The sequence below is a fragment of the Acipenser ruthenus genome, chromosome 1 (assembly GCF_902713425.1).
Source record: "Acipenser ruthenus chromosome 1, fAciRut3.2 maternal haplotype, whole genome shotgun sequence".
Taxonomy (NCBI): Eukaryota; Metazoa; Chordata; class Actinopteri; order Acipenseriformes; family Acipenseridae; genus Acipenser; species Acipenser ruthenus.
Genome location: NC_081189.1, coordinates 55115727 through 55132699, shown reverse-complemented (window position 1 = coordinate 55132699; position 16973 = coordinate 55115727). Strand labels below are relative to the sequence as shown.

Below are 16973 nucleotides of genomic sequence, written 5' to 3'. Positions count from 1 at the left end.
ATTGCCTGATTCAAATATCATGGAGGTGTCTTAATTACATTTTAGGCTTGTTGATATTTTGTGTAGATTTCAAAGATTGTGTTATATTGGTGGAGTGATAACATTTACCACATTCATATTCACAAAGTATTTACCACCGTTAGTTCTGTAACATTAGCAGTTTGTTTTTTTGTTTTACAAAAAAATTGTGCAAAAGCTTTGTAATAGTCTTCTGTTGTTAGAAATGGACTATTTCAATGTTTTGGTAAAAATTGTTCAGTGATAAATGTCATTTTTGTTTTTTTGTTTGAAACACTTTATTTACAAACACAAGTCAAAAAATGCAACACAGACATAGTAAACATTCACAGTCAATAGTAATATGTGCACAGCCTCATGCACAATGGTGAATTCACACATTTCAGTTTAAACATAGAAAACATAGAAAATCAGCATTGCATAACACCAGTTTACACAGTGACAATTCACAGACAAAAATATATAATTCAGTTTTATGTTAACAAAGCAGCAGACACTTAGGTGTTTTTTGTAATTAATATATATTTTTTTTGTTAACCTTTAAAGCCACAGATGCCCACAGAACACATAATGTACCTCTGACCAGACACTCATTCCAGTGGGAGGGAATCACAAAAATGGTGGCAGGTCAAAAGTGCATACACTCCAGTTACTGCTGATGGAAGACTTCAAAATTCACTGTTTTACAAACTTGAAAAGAAATCACAATTTGGGCGCAACTTGGTAGAGGACTTGGACAGTCTTGTTGATTATTTTTCAGTTTTTCAATTCTCACGCATCTGACTGAAAACCATGGTAGTCCCCCTACAAAAACAAAATAATAAAATACTTTAGTTGTAAATTCTTTGATTACTAAATTCTTAGTGTTCCTCATAATATGATAAATGTAAAATTTGCAGGATATAATAACAGCAACATAGGAAGTGGAATTCCATAGGTGGTGCATATAGTGTCTGCATAACCTTTGGATGGAGGAAAACTACCTTTAAAACTCGTACATGTATGACTGGGTTACTTGAAAATTGGTACAGTAGAGTCTTTCAAAATTTAGCTTACAAGGATAACGTCTTTGAGGTAAGCGTGGTTCAGGTAACAGCAGCAAATTAGATTACAACATAAATTAATTGTACAGTGCATACAAATTGTGATGATACAATTCTGGTTAAATAATTATACAAATTATACAATGTTGAGCTACACACAGGTAGGATTTGTATTGTTTTAGCTACAGTTGTATGTACGGTGAGTAAACCTTTACACAAGATAGCGTATGTGCTTGTATGCAGGACTAGAAATCCTCCTACAAGGCTTCAGTATAGTTTCTAGCAATTTCATTATCACAACTTACCAAGTACTACAGTCATAAATATTTTAGCCTCCAGTTCTTGCATTTCCACTTATCTTCAGTCATAAAGGCATTTATATCCCAATAGGTGCATGGGCTAATATATGAAACCAAAGAACAAAACTGCATTTTCGAAAACTGTGTACCCAAGCCCATGCACTTGTTATACAGTTAAGACGTAAGCAGTTCTTATATGTATTGCAGCAATACTTAGACTTAAATTGTTATTTTTAAATGTACCTGTGGTGGCATCTCATAAACATCATTGTCAGGATCCATTGGAATGTCTCCTGTGTTCTCCATCAACCCTTCCTGGGAGAGAATATCTTCACCCTGTCATAAAAACACCAAATCACTCAATTATTTCCATCTTGCATTTTTCAAGACATCTGGTACACACTTTCATTGTACAATAGATGAAAGATGTTTTGGATAGACAAAATGAGACCGTAGAAATTATCATATACCAGTGTTGTACCAGAAGTATGTATTGTCAATTTTGCAAAAAATACAATGTTTTTTTTAAATCAAATGGAGAAGCCATACAGAGGGATATCAAGGATGTGTTTTCATTTTTTGTCCTAGCAGCACAGTTATAGTCATTGTGTCCAAGTGGTGTTGCTATACACTGTGGTGTTACTAAACTGAGTTGGATTAAACAAATCCATTAAATAAAAACATATAAAGGAATTCATCTGGATTTCCCACAGACATTTATTATGGTAACAACTTACTACATCTCTTCCATTCACAATGCATTTAGCCATAATGTAAAATTGGGTTACATTACCATTGCTATGGTACTGAATCCATGTCTCATTTATGTAAAATGAATGTACCTGTATTTTAAGCTTAGACTTTATCTGCTGCAACAAATAACATTTCATGTGGTACCTTAAACAGGTCAGTAGTCCTACTTCCTGTTCTCCTGTGTCTATGATGCTGCATTACCTTTAACGATACCTTTAGCGAGAGAACAGACATGTGAAGCATGTCTTGTTCATGCCCAGACCGCAAGTTAAAGTAACATGAGAGAGAATCAAAAAAATAATCCAGTAAATCATGATATCAAAATACATATGTATAAATGGACATGTAACTAAACCCAGGTCATTGATTGAATTAGATGGTGTGAGAGGGGACGAACTGGTGCTAACTCTCTAGTGCATTCGAGTCAGCTGCAGGAAAGGGCTGTGTGTGCTCTTAGGTAGCTATTGGGCGAAGCTCAGCAGAAATACCCTGTGGTCTGTCTTCTGTCAGCGGATCCCCTTTTACAGAGGATAAGAATAAAAAAACTATGCAAGCTAGGAGTAAATACTTTGTGTCACTTTAACTGGAAGTGTACTGTTACATTATCAATATTTATGGGCATGATGCAGTTATGGGGTTGCATTTATGCTGGGAGTAAAATGCTTTTAATCTGTTGTGATATATTTTCTTGCTAAAGTGTGACTTTTGCATGTCCTGTTTGTACTTGTGTGATTGTTGTAAAAGCATAGTTTGAAAGGTAACTAGGAGTTAATTTGATTAACTCACCACAGCATGTAGCCATAAGGAGACTGCTATTTTAGTTAACTCGCCATAGCCTGCAACCATAGGTGAAGTAACTATTTTTAGTTAGTTTCCCTCCCCACCCTCTGTGGGTAAGAACATGAGTATATAAGGCTCTTGAGTATGGTAACAATTCACCGTTCAGACTCCAGACATGCAGCAGAAAGAAGCAATCTCCTCCATGCCACCTGGAAGGAGTAATATATTTTCGTTATGTATGCTTATGGCTTAATATACTATTTTGTTATATTAGAAATAAACAATAAAGACTAATAATAAAGTTAACTTTGCATCTTTGTGTGATGTGTTGTTTATTCTCTGTCACCACTGGGCAAAACCCTTAGAATTTTACAGTAGTTTGTGAGATTTTTAGTTTATCATCTTAAATTTTACCCCATTGTGTTTAGATGTCAGTTGTGGACACATGTCACATGACTGGAAGAAAAAAGAAAAAACAGATAGCTTGGGCAGTCTTGTTTGCGTAACCTGCTGGTAGTGTCATCGTTATTCCAGAGGGATGGCAATAATCAGCCAACCCTGTACACACCACTGACTTCACACCCAGAAGAATATTTAATCTGGCCTATAGGACATTTTACTGGTGAAAACTTCAAACAGATTTTCTTTATTTACAAGTAAAAATAACATATGGCCCTGTTACAATATCCTTAATATGTTTTGTATGCTTCATACTGCAAGTTACATCAGTGAGAAATTTTAATCCACTACAAATAGAATTTCCTTTTTGAACTGGAGCACTCACCAGGGGCTAATCAAATTATCTTCAAAGGCATTTATGCAATAGTTCTGTACTGAATTGCAATCATACCAGTTGTTAACCATATCTCACTCATGTGAGTTATTTGTGAATTTAACCCAATGAATCTGCTCACTACAACTTTGTCAAACAAGACTTTCCTTCATCAACTAAAATGCCAAAAAGTCCAGTGAGTTGTTTGTTTTTAGGACCATGAATTTCCAAGTTTTTAAACCTGTAAACACACAAATAAAAACTTGGAAATTCATGTTCATAAATCTTCTAACCCCATTAATGAGCAGTTTACTTGCACTACCAAGGGAAATGTGTACTGTTCATCTGAAAAAAGTGCAGCTTGCTACATATTGGAGAGATTAAAAGATGTTTAGCAGATCACTTTGTAGAACACCTCAGAAGCATTAAGGTCAAATCCACCTTGGTCACCTGTAGCTATACATTTTAATACTGATGGACATTCTATTGCTGATGTTACTGTCCGAGGAATTTAGAAATGCTACGGAACACACACGGCCAGAACGCAGAAAAAACACAAGCTGATTTTCAAACTGTGCACTTCTGAACCTTTTCGGATGAACATTCTACCAAGAAGCCCCACAAACAAGTCACTGGAAACCTCCTAAATATTTTTTTATTTATGTTATACGCTGTGCACCTTTACTATTACTTTCAAGGTTTTTTTTTATACATATGTTACGGGGTAACCCCTAAACTGGGCAATTTGTGAATTGCCCGGTCAAAGTCCGAAATGAATCACAAAGATCTTTAATTCTGGGTTTTACCCACAATTGCCCAGTCAAAGTCTAAAATCAATGTCAAAGGTCTTTCATTTTATGTTTTCAGGGGACAGAGACAGAGCTACGATTAAAGAGTTTGTCTGACCCGCCTACCTGAGTAGCATCACTCACTCATCTCATTCATAAAAACTACACAAGTCCAGTTTCAGAAAATAGGCATATATTTAAACTTGTATTTTTATTGACGACATGACTGTATAAAATATTTAATGAGATATACAAGACTAGTTTATTATAAACAAAGTATTAAAATCTAGATATGTATTATGTGCTTAACTTACACTCTCAGTCACTCCACTAAGTACTCTCCAACTGTTTAGATCGCTTGTCATAAACTCTGTCAAACGTGAATCAGCTTGAAATGTATTTGTTTACGACTGTAAGTCGCCCTGGATAAGGGCGTCTGCTATAAATAAATAATAATAATAATAATAATAATAATAATAATAATAATAATAATGTTCCACCCAGTAACTGCATCCATCTCTCTGATTGGACAGTTTAATACAACTCCTTATTATTATTGGTTGTTATTACGTTAATAATACTACCCTTTTTATAATAGAACTTGAAGCAGCCTATTATAGCGCTAGGGGGAGGGATTTGGTAATTACATTTAAGCAGCTAGGGATTTAGTTTTGTTCAGCAGCAAATCTCCAAGCACCCAGACCCTGAGACCGAATGGAAAAGCCATGGTCTCCGGGGAAGTAATAAGTTATTTTAATTTTTATTTCGAGCTTTTTCCAAAGACTGCAGGCAATCTGCGAATGGTAACATGTTCAGTAACTGTATTATCTTTGCTGTCGAAATGTGCTTTAACCAACAACAGCTTTCCATGTATTCAGAAATGTGTAATTCATGTTGAGGTATGTAGTGATGAGTATTTGATGTTTGGAAAGGAGTACCTGAAAATGGATGGGACATGCAATATGTGAAACCCTACATGTTAGATAACACTCTCCTTTAAATTTCACTCAGAAGGCGCCAGTGAAATAGAAAAGGAATCTTCTGTAGTACTGTATGGTATATTGCTGCTCCATGTATACTGTGGTACACAAAGCAGTGTTTTATGTTTCTTGGAAGCATAAAATCCACGCATTACAATCCACTTCTGCTTTATGTACTTCATTGAACTGCAGAAATCTGCAATTGTATCTAAACATTTCAATGTCATAATTGGCTTCCAGCCATAAGATTATGTTAGCAAGAATTCTTACTGAACTGTTAAGTTTGAAAGAAGAATGGGTAACAGTGCAAAAATAAAATGAATAATACTACAGAAAATGCAGTGACTCCTTTTGCCATGTGAAGCAGTGTAGTTCATACAAGAAAGCCAATGTTGTGGATTCCAATATTAGAGATTGGAGAAATATGGCTTGTGGAAGGTCCCAACTAATTAATTAGCTCTACTGTATTCTGAGTTAATTGGTTTTATTTAGAACACCGGTGAAATAATGAGCTTGACAGCAAAGATTGTGGGAATGCAGTTACTGAACATGTTTCCAATCACAATGACTTCCGTATGGCCAGCCTTTGGGGAGAATTTATCATGTGCTTAGTGATGTCATTGCCCATGTGTGGCAATGTGCCCCGCCCCTGTGTGCATTTGTGTGTTTGTTGTATGTAGTGTGTAAATGTTGGTGTATTGTAATTGGTGCACAGGATATAAATGGGTCTGTGTAGTACGAGTTATTTAAAATATAGTTGTATTTAGGCACGAGGATTGCACAAACACTTTACATGCATTTAAAGTACGTAATAATCTGTGAGCACGGGATTGCACAAATGAGTTCACGTGCTGGGATTCAAGTGAATAATTAATTAGTAATTGAATCCCGGCAAAACAGTATATATAGATGCACATTTCACTCACTTGGGGTTGTGTGTTCGGTGAGTGGAGAACGGGTGTGGAGAAGGAGAAAATAAAAAATAAACAAAAAATAACTGTTACTTGTTTTGACTTACCGTGTTTGTTTGTCTGTTCGTCCACTGTTCGTTTAAGTGTTTGTCTGTTTTGTTTGTCTATTTATTTTGGCCTCAAGTGCCGTGTGCTGTTTTTTTGTTTAAATCTTTTATTTGTTTAATAAACCTACTGAGCGCAGCCATTGCGTCTCAGTTTCTGCAAGTACTGCCTGTCTGTGTGTTTCTTTCTGGCCTGACGTCACCCCTACAGCCAGCCTGTCACACCATGTCATTGATGATGTCATATATAATGTTATGATGTCATATGTGAAGTGTGACAGGAAACATACACATAAGGGTGCAGAGTTAAGTTTGCGTGGCTACCTTAACTTGCAATTTCCTAACCTTTTGGACATTTGCAAACAAACCTTAACGTTACTTAACGTTACGTAACGTAACTTAACGTTACTTAACGTTACGTAACGTAACTAAGTTTTTGCCATTGAATATATATATTACATTGTATAGAAAAACAATTAAAAGTAATACAAAGTTATACCGTAACAATGTTACTGTAGCCGACTGGTCGGTGAAAGAAAACCACTTCCAGACAGATGTCTGTAAAACCAATCCAGGTAACGTTTATTGTTGAGTCTCCCGGATACAGTAACTTGATCATGCCTTTTCCTATTATACAAACAGGAATGTGAAATAATATTCTTGCAAGTTTGAAGTTGCCAAAGTAACACACTGAATACACGCTTGTACTACAACAAGGACTTCCCCATAACTCCACAATTCCTGCAAGCACTTTGGCTAGGGGTCTACCTAAATTATGATTTTGTGGAAATCTGGAAATAGAGGGGTCACCGTGAAATTCACTTCTTTTAGGGGCCAATACATACAGGACAAATATGGTGAGAAAAAAAAAAAAGAAACCTTGTTTAAATGAACTAGTGCACAACGCAAGTGACGCAAACTACGTGTCTTCCTTCTGTACAGAGGCTTTTTTTTATTCCTTCGCCGTCCTTTGTGCATTGCACTTAGGCAAAAAAAACAACCTACCTTAGACAAATAACATTTACAAAAAAATACTCCAAAGCTGTTAACGTTCTCGTTTACTGTTCAAATGACAACAATGTTTTAATCAGCCTATCAGTGCGTCTGTATTGGCTTGTCTGTGACCTGTACTGTATAGTAAGGGGTGGGACAAAGTCAGTGCTGCAATGTTTTGATTTAGGTTGCTAAAATCTAGTTTTCAGCATTGGAGGTAAAATACCAGAAATGGATGACAAAGCAAAAAAACAAAAGTATATTTCAGCTGATGATTGTGTCAAGATATTTCTCAAATAAACTGTACATGCAGATGGAGATAACTGTTTTGCACATCTTGTAATGTGTTTTTGGAGAAAATACGATGATAGCTATTTAGCTTCAGAATCACACATTAAACGAAAGGTTACTACAGAGGCCTCTGAACAGAACGTAAGATAAACAGCTTTCAGAAAACAAACTGGAAAGTCAGCGCAGACAAAAAGTATTCCTGTCGGTTGTAGCCAAGTTAAATCAGTACTACAGGTACGATCCAGCACAGCCACCTCGCTTCAATCAACCTACTGCTTACTTTTTAAACGCAGTTAGAATTTTAGACCCGAATAGGCATGTTTTCTTTGTTTTGACTAGGTACTAGTAAAATTAATTATTGGATGGGACAAATAACATGACAACGAAAGTGCTGCATATATTGCCTTTATTAAAGTATGCCAGATGCCCTCGGGGGTAACGGAGTTTTGGAACTGTTTCTAATCGATTTCCACATCAGTATAACTTGGCAAAGCTTTGCCTTACACTTCCAACCAATTCAGTGGATGCAGACGTGCAGTCTCAATGTATGGGCAAGTCCACACCAGACAGAGAATGTCGGCAGCAACTGCTGGGGGATGTTGCATGCTTGCCTTTAACAAATTATAGCACTCTGTTTTAGTAAGGAAGCAAGTACCACTATTTTTAGGCTTTTATAGTGCTCTGAAATATTGTCTACTTAGGTTTTTTTAATGTTTAAACAGGTCTGTGAAACGTCTGCGAAATCCTAATTTTATTCCACACCTACCCGCGAAAAATACGTAAATTTACCGCGATTTAAGTAGACCCCTAACTATGGCACACATCATCACTCTCTTAAAGCTACAGCAGCTCATTTATAAATCAGTAATACAACTATAACTAGGGAACCTAGTTCTCTGCAAAAAAAAAACGATAACAAAATCAGCGTTATTCCGCAATTAAAATAAAAGGCTAAAATTGAGTCGTCGTCATCCCCACGTCACATTATAAGATACAAACAGTACTATTAAATAACAGTTAACACAGGAAGTATGTATTGGTACACTTTCAAATTCAAAGGACGTTACAAGCTCACCAGGAGTGCCAACAATCAATAATATAAACAAATATACAATTTTACTGGTACTTTAAACATTACAAATATGTCTGTGTAGTAATAATAAAAACCAAAAATTAGTATTCATATTAGTTTATCTCGAGTTAGTCTTTGTCACCTGAATGGCTATTGCCAAACTCATTTAACCGATCTTTGGGGTTGATTTTTATTGTTTTCGTCATCTTTAAACAGCTTGTTGAGTAGTAAAAACGCACTGGATACTGAAGTAAACTGCAACTACGTTTCAGCATGAATGTGACACTGACAGTGCGCCTCGTTCAACCAGTAAAATTACCTGTGTTGATGATTATACATGATAAGTGTATTGATTTGGTTATCAAACAATCAAAAAAAGCCTTGCATGTTTTTTGCCCCGCCCCAAGTGTAAAACAAAAAATTCTTCGACAGCATAGAAAAAAGTGTTTTTCCACGTTATTCCGCAGCAAATAAATTCCTAGGATCCCTGACTATAATACACACTTGGGGAGATTTTTAAAAGGTCGTACATTATAACTCCAGTGTCCATCTTCCCAGCTATAGTAGATTCGGGTATAATGTTTACCGTTGGGATTTTGGGGATGATTTAATTGCGCAGCATCTTCCCTCGTTGGGTGATGAGCTGATACTATCTCTTAAGCCAAAGAAGCAGACGTGGTAATTTAAGACGTCATCATAATGAAAAACAGTACATGTAGCGTGAGTTTTGTACTAAAGGAGGGCCAGCTGCTGCAGGGAAAACTGAACTTATTTATCAAACTGACCATTTTAAGAACGGTGACAGCAGAACACACAGAAATACAGCAAAATGTAAATAAGTGTATTGCTGAAAAAAAACAAAACATTGAGGGAATTAAAAATGAAATGTACTACAGCTTACTTGATTGCAGTAGATTCACTAAACTTAACTTTCAGATTGTGGTAATGATAAAGAATGGTTTGGAAATATTTCAAATATATGATATTGTGTTTACTGGGGTTTATTTTATATGGTAAATAAAAACATAACATAAAAAAGTTTAGGAAAGTGAAAATGCCATTTGGCCCATCAAAGCTTGTCCCTTGTTAACACACCTTTCTCCCTTAAATGGGGGGGGGGGGGGGGGGGGGGGGGGGGGGCACAGCACTAATTTAAAAGCACAGCATCTAGTCTTCTTTTAAATGTTCCCAGTGTTTCAGATCCTACTACTTCACCTGGTAGGCTATTCCATGCATATAACTCTTAGTGTAAAATAATGCTTCCTACCTTCTGTTCTAAACCTTCCAGTTATGCCCCCTTGTTCTTCTCTCTGTACTAAATGTTAAGTAGTGTCTTTGGTTAACTTTATTTATACCATTTCTGTAACCCTGAGTGTGGTTCAGGGGGCAGGAGCTAGGGTTCCTCCCCCGTTCTGTCCCGCTAATAATATCTGTCAATCTCCCTATTTAAACCTCAAGTCATGCCCTTATTCTCTGTCTTGCTTTTTTCGTTTCCTTCCTCCTCCACTATGCTGCTCCACCTCTGCAATGGTTTCCCTCTGGGGGCAAGTAAAGCTCACTTCCCAACCTTAGTGGCCCAGCCACGCTGGCCTGGTCCTCTGCCAAGGGGAAACCTTGTGCTCTTTCCTAACTCAGAAAGCACTTCTCTCCTATTTTAAATTCCAGAGGTTCTTCCTCCACTCAGTTCTTGCTCCTGTTCCGTGAAATGATTCTAAAGATTTCAATCAAGTCTCCTCTTTCCCTTCTTTTTTCTAGGCTGAAGATATTTAATTATTTTAACCTGGCCTCATAGCTCATGTCTTTAAGTCCTGGGATCAGCCTAGTTGCCTTCTCTGTACCTTCTCGAGTGCAATTATGTATTTTTTATAGTGAGGTGACCAAAACTGCACACAGTATTCTAGGTGGGGTCTAACTAGGGCATTGAATAATCTTAGCATAACCTCGCTAGACTTGTATTCCATGCTTTTTGCAATATAGCCTAACATTTTATTTGACTTTTTAATTGCCTCATCACATTGGCGAGATACATTTAATGATGACTCCACTATAACCCAGACATACTTTTCAAAGTCCTCGTCCCTTATTTCCATCCCGTTCATTTTATTCTTATGGTATGGATTATTATGCAAAATATGCAATACTTTACATTTATTAACATTAAAATTAATTTGCCACAAGTTTGCCCAGTTACAGAGGTCCAAATCCCTTTGAATTAGCTGGGCTGCGGTTTCAGAGTCTACTACTCCATCAATTTTGGTATGATCTGCAAATGTAACAATCTTGCAATGTGCGTCTCGGTCCAAATCACTTATATAAATGAGGAACAGTAATAACAGAACGTACTCACTGAAATTTAACATACGAGCTGTCTGTGTTACATGCTCTTGGATCAGGACTTCACTAACTAACAAACACTAAGTATGCGAACTGCAGCACCGATTCCATATAAAATACTTGCAAAATATCTAAAATAGAAGCATGCTGAATTCATTGCAGTCATCAGCTGCATAGATAACCATTCAGCAGAATATGGCAACAAACATTTAGTTACTGTTTTAGTATCACTTCAGTGTCTTAACAAGTTGTTGTATTTTAAGCAGTTGAATATGGTAGCAACCAACTTCCTCCTAAAGTGGTACCCTATAATTGGATTTGGTGACCAATTTCTTTTATTATTAAATTTTAGGATATGTGCGGGAGGGTTTAGTCTCTCAAAACGTGAATGGTGGATTGATCACGTCAATCAAATGGTGAATGACTGATGCCTATAGGCCTATAGGATTTCTCTGTGTTGTTCAGTCTGGAATCCAGTAAGTCAAACAAACAAACTGAAGAGTTTTATATTTCGGATCGTGGTTTGATTTGAGCAAATCCTGATGGCTACAACATTTAGCAGACCCACAGGAGATATTTTTGTCAAATTTTATTTTCAACAGTTATTTGCAGAACTAATCCATTGTTATTGATTGCTGTGTACTGTGTCCCAGGCTATGCTGCACCATCCGCAGTAATAATAATATTATAAAATATGTCGGTGCCCTAAAGGCTGCGAGTGAGTAATCGCTTACAAAATTTTAGGACATGTGTAGGGGGATTTAGTCTTCACCTATATTGCTACAGTAAAAACCCAACTATATAAATGGGTAATTGTATGTAAAAAATAATATAATTGTATATAAAAATAATGTGAAAATTGTAACAATTGTAAGTTGCCCTGGATTAGAGTGTCTGCTAAGAAATATATAATATTTAACAATTATTCCTATTTGCTTTATTGACCACAAACAATATGGCTGTGAAGCAAATAAACACAAAAACAGACTGCAAGAATGAAATGCAATTAGGATCAGCAATGAGCAATTAATGTAATTCACGTCTGTTTGAAATAAAAATGAAGTGAAACAGAATCAGGCTCAGTCAAGATATGAAGGTAAAAACAAGTGACATTGTTTAGAAATTAACATCTTTTTCTAAGTTTAATTAGGAAACAGAATCGGCTTAAAAGGGAGTTTAAAGGGACGTCATGTGATCAAAAATAAAACCTGAAAACTTCAAGCCCTAAGTAGATCATAACACATGCCTATGTCTGGTGTCATCAAATTGTGTGATTTCCTTTAACAGCTCAGTCAATTAAGTTTTAATTTTGTTAAAAGGTTATGAGAAAAGACTTTCATTACCCCAACCAACCAGGGACAAAAGCTCCTATGCACAAGTTTAATCACAATCAGAAACGTGGTTCCAAGGATACAGGTAAAGATGTAAAATATGGATGAGAGGTGAGGAAGTTGTATGCCTCTTACTCAGCTATTGACACAATCCAGCTATTGCTGCAGCACAAGGTAATAGGTCAGAGTATAATGATAAAGTAAAAAATAGGCCATTTTATATTAGCTAATTCAAGGTCTTCAGCTTTAAGTCAATTCACATTGGTTCTATGTTCTAGGCTGTTAACAATCTAAAAAGGTTGGCCACATAAAGCAGAAGATATACCATATGGTCTTTCAGCCCTCCCCAGGATACACAGAATATTCTGCTTCAGATTGAAAGGGATAGTTTCAGAATGCAATAGAAAACAGTTTTCAGAGTATATTTTGTTTCGGTTTGAACATTACTGAAAAAACAATATAGTTTCCCTGTTGAATCTAAAGCATCTTCCAGCAGCTTCTATTTTACGATTCAGAACAGCAGACTTCCAGTGACGAATTGTAATTTCAAATTAATTGCTTTTTCTTTGAAAAAAATTGACAAGTATGTTTTACTAATCATTTTAATTTGTATGGCTAGTATCAGGATACTAACTGGAATAGTTCTTGCTGCTGCACCTTCAAAATGATTAGTCTGCCAGCAATTAAGAATTTATAGAGATTACCTTGCTGCTTATCATTCAGTTTGAGGTTTGACAATCATTTTGGGGAAGTTCACGAGAGATATTGGAAATAGACTTATCCTAATGTGTTCACATTTATCCAAGGTACATGAGTACAAGATGCATTTTGTGGTCATTACAAGGCAGTTGCTTAATGGTAGTTCGGCATGGTATTGGGCCCGGGAGTTCATTCTAAACCAGCGTTAATTCAATTAATTTGTGCTGACTAATACCTACAGTGGCTCTCAAATGTATTCACCCCCTTGGTATTTGTGTAAACACCCACACAGTAAGTATAATATGTATCTTGCTCCTTTACTTCAGAGTTGGTGATGATGAATATGTATTCCCCAGTTATTATATTTGGAATATGCACGCCTGCTTCTCGTTCTTTGAAAATATATGGGTAAATTGCTGTGTATTTCCATATACAGTAACAAGTAAAAGTTTTAAATAGCAACGGTGTTGGTTTACATTCACAGAGAGCAGATTACATTTACTTCATTTCGGGCCAGTACTATTTACAAATTTTATAAATGCCATAAGAATTAATTCTTACCGGTTATATTCTGAATTAAATGTACATACAGCAAGACATTGCACCCTTTTATGGGAGGATTAAAACCAGATTAAAAAAGTACAAGAACACTGGCAGTGAGACTGCTTCTGTTATGTTCTGCCAAATTGTCGTTCTCTCTCAGGTCTCCATTTGTGTTCCTACCAGTTACGAGGTAACCTGGCTGCATTGCTTATTTTTTCTTTTTTCTTTGGTCAACGGTACTGTTTGTTTTTAAATATCATGTTCCCAATATGTTGTAGGATGAGATTCTCTGGACTCCACTGGAGTAACATGTATGTTTTATTTAAAAAGGTTTTATTAATTTTAAATTTGTATATTTTTGTTGTACTGGTGGCTTGTTTTAATTTAATTCGAGTGTTGGTGTAAACATTATTTCCCTCCTTTCAGGACATGAACGTCATCTAGTCACTGTTTCTTACTGACTTTTTTATGGGTTGTCAGTGGAGGACTGGGCAGAGGAGGCTCAAGCTTCTATTCAGACTCAACATATGTCCCGCACAGAACAGGCACTGCTTGTCTGTGAAGCCTGAGCTGAGATTAAGTATCGGGCCTGTGATGAATAGGACAATCCGGAGAAAATTATTGAGCCTTTGACTGATCTTTATGGATGCTCACAGTCTTATGAAGGGCTATATAAACAGTTTTTTGAAAGAAAGCAGATGGAGGGTGAATCCGTAAATTAACTTGTGCATGCCTTAACCCTTAGCGGTTCATTTATTCAGCGCGTCAGGTCGAATTTATTTTCACACACGCAGTTTATTTTAGATGCACTGTTTAAAAGTAATTTTTTTCACAGTAAAACAGGTTTAAAAGGCACTGCATATCAACAGGACACTCAGTACTGCATCTCCAGCCCCGCCCCACCCCTTGTTTGCTGTATTTTTCACATACCTCTTCATAATCGTGCATACTGATAAATCATGTCCTGATCACTCGTTCTATCACCAGACTGCTCAATAATGGGATCCAAGTCATTATTTTATTACTATAACATCTCAAAAAGCTTTGCAAATGTTCTTGGAGCGCTGGATGCGGAAGCAGCTAGCTTGTTTGTTTATGGCCCTGTTATCTCTGTGGTGCCGGGGCTATGTGTATTGCTCAGATCCGGCCCTGTGTTTTACGTCTTTTTGATGATGTCGGACAGGGTCTGACATCGGACTGGAAAGGGAATATTGTAATGTCGGACCTGGTCCGACATAGGACCACAAAGGGTTAATGTCTTTAATGGCGATAACATTGCAAAGTAACCCGCATTGTTTTCCAGATTCTTTCAACGTCAGTTTACTGACAAAGTGCGGCATAGTATGTTGTCAAGAGTTAAAAGGTATAATAAATATGTCATAGTCCCCAAATTACCCAAACTGAATTAAAAAAGGCTCTCTTGATATGGTTTCTTTTAAACACTATTTTATTTGGTGATTTATAGTTGGCTGAGTCGGATCTAACCCAAGTGAACGGAGGAATTCGGTGCGAGTAACCCCAAGTCCAGTTTTGCTTTGTGTTTCAGGCGTCCAAGAACTCAAACATGTTTTCTTTTGTTCCTGTTAAATTGTATAACCACCTGCAGCCATCAATTTTGATTGGTTGTTTCTTATGTGTTTTAAAAAAAATCTTTCTGCTCAGAAAAGTGCTACACACTGAAATTGGTCTCATATTTTCATTTTGTTGAAAGGGGATTGCATTTGGGGAAGAGTTTATATGCAGTTGGATTTGTTTGTGTTATATTATGTTTCAGTCTAGAGATTTCCCTCTTTAAATCTTGTGGCGTAGATAGGACTCATTTTGATAGCCCATTTGTCAGAGGTGTGAGTCTGCCACATTAAAATATACATTTTTTTGAATGTATTAGTCAAAAACAGTGAGGTCCACAACCACCTTTAAGTATTTGGACGCGTAGAGTGTTACCAGGCATTAACAACCATTGGTGATCAGACGAGAGGGGCATGGTGTCCTCGGCTCACCGCGCACCAGCGACCCCTGTAGTCTGGCCGGGCACCTGCGGGCTTGCCTGTAAGCTGCCTGAGAGCTGCTTTGTCCTCCAACGCTGTAGCTCTTGGGTGGCTGCATGGTGAGTCTGCAGTGTGAAAAAAAGAGGTCTGCTGATGGCACGTGCTTCGGAGGACAGCGTGTGCTCATCTTCGCCATTCCCGAGTCAGTGCACGGGGGGGTAGCGGTGAGCTGAGCCTAAAAATAATTTGCAACGACTAAATTTTAACAAAAAATAAATTAAAAATGTATATCTAATCATTAAAATATGAAAATGCTAGGGTCTAAACATGTGCAACTTGGAGGAATCAAGGTTATCTTTAATTTAGATAACTGCTCCCATTTCAGAGGACTGTCCAAAGTCATCTTCATGTAATTTGTTACAGGCTCCAATAAACCTCATATTATTCCCATGGAATTCCTGGGGTTGAAGCAACAACCTCCACACAGCATGCACATGGTCCTGCTGTCTGTTTAAAGCCTTCATATATGTAAACCTGTGATTTACTCAAGCACAGGAATGCAGTTAACCATTATGTATTAGTTTTTCAGTTAGTCTGTAAACTAATTATCTACCCAGCTTAGGCCCACCATTTAGCAACACATTTTCCTAAAGGAATACAAAATTGTTAAGATCATAAAACTTGCAAAGCTTGTTAAAATTATTCACATGTTCCATAGCTGCAACTAAATTGTTTCTTGCTAGCTTTACAATAAAAAATGGTTTAATTCCATTCAAAAGTAAAATTTGCTTTTACCCTTGCACACATTGCTAAATAGGGCAACTAGGTTCTTTCATTTGGAGGACTAAGAGTAAAAAACAGCTTAACTACACTCTTTTCTAAGTGTGTCAAGTGTCCAGTGCCAGGAGTAAAACTAAAAAGATAAAACACTTGAAAAAAGAATAGACACAATCTGTGTCCTATTGTGTGTTTTTTCTACTTAATCAGTGTTTGCTCCAGGACTTACAGACTGAGGGTCAACGTGGCCCCCTCTCAAAGTTTTAGGGGGACATTTTCTTCAGTGAGGGGGTCAATATGTTTGATTCAGAACCAATCACCATTTCTTATTTTTGATTGTTTTAAATATGCCAACAGAGTTTACTGACCTTTTGTTTCTGAAAAACAAAAAATTTGGGGGAAAATATTGGGAAATGTGTCACAGTGACGCTGGTGTATCACGGAGTAGAGGATATTCATTATACCAAATCACATTAGAACAGGGGTTTTCAATCTTT

General features: G+C 36.8%; 1 protein-coding gene across 2 annotated transcripts in view; it reads right to left on the bottom strand.

Moving 5' to 3' along the window:
* Nucleotides 1-281: 281 nt before the first annotated feature.
* Nucleotides 282-16973, bottom strand: part of LOC117421484 (alpha-synuclein-like) — a 71084-nt gene continuing 54392 nt past the window's right edge. For both annotated transcript variants that reach the window (XM_034035953.3, XM_034035954.3), the window contains exons 5-6: nucleotides 1604-1696; nucleotides 282-822 (exon numbers count right to left, since the gene is read on the bottom strand). In XM_034035953.3, the coding sequence (XP_033891844.2) occupies nucleotides 790-822; nucleotides 1604-1696 (126 nt within the window). In that variant the 3' untranslated portion in view covers nucleotides 282-789. The remainder of the gene's footprint in view (nucleotides 823-1603; nucleotides 1697-16973) is intronic.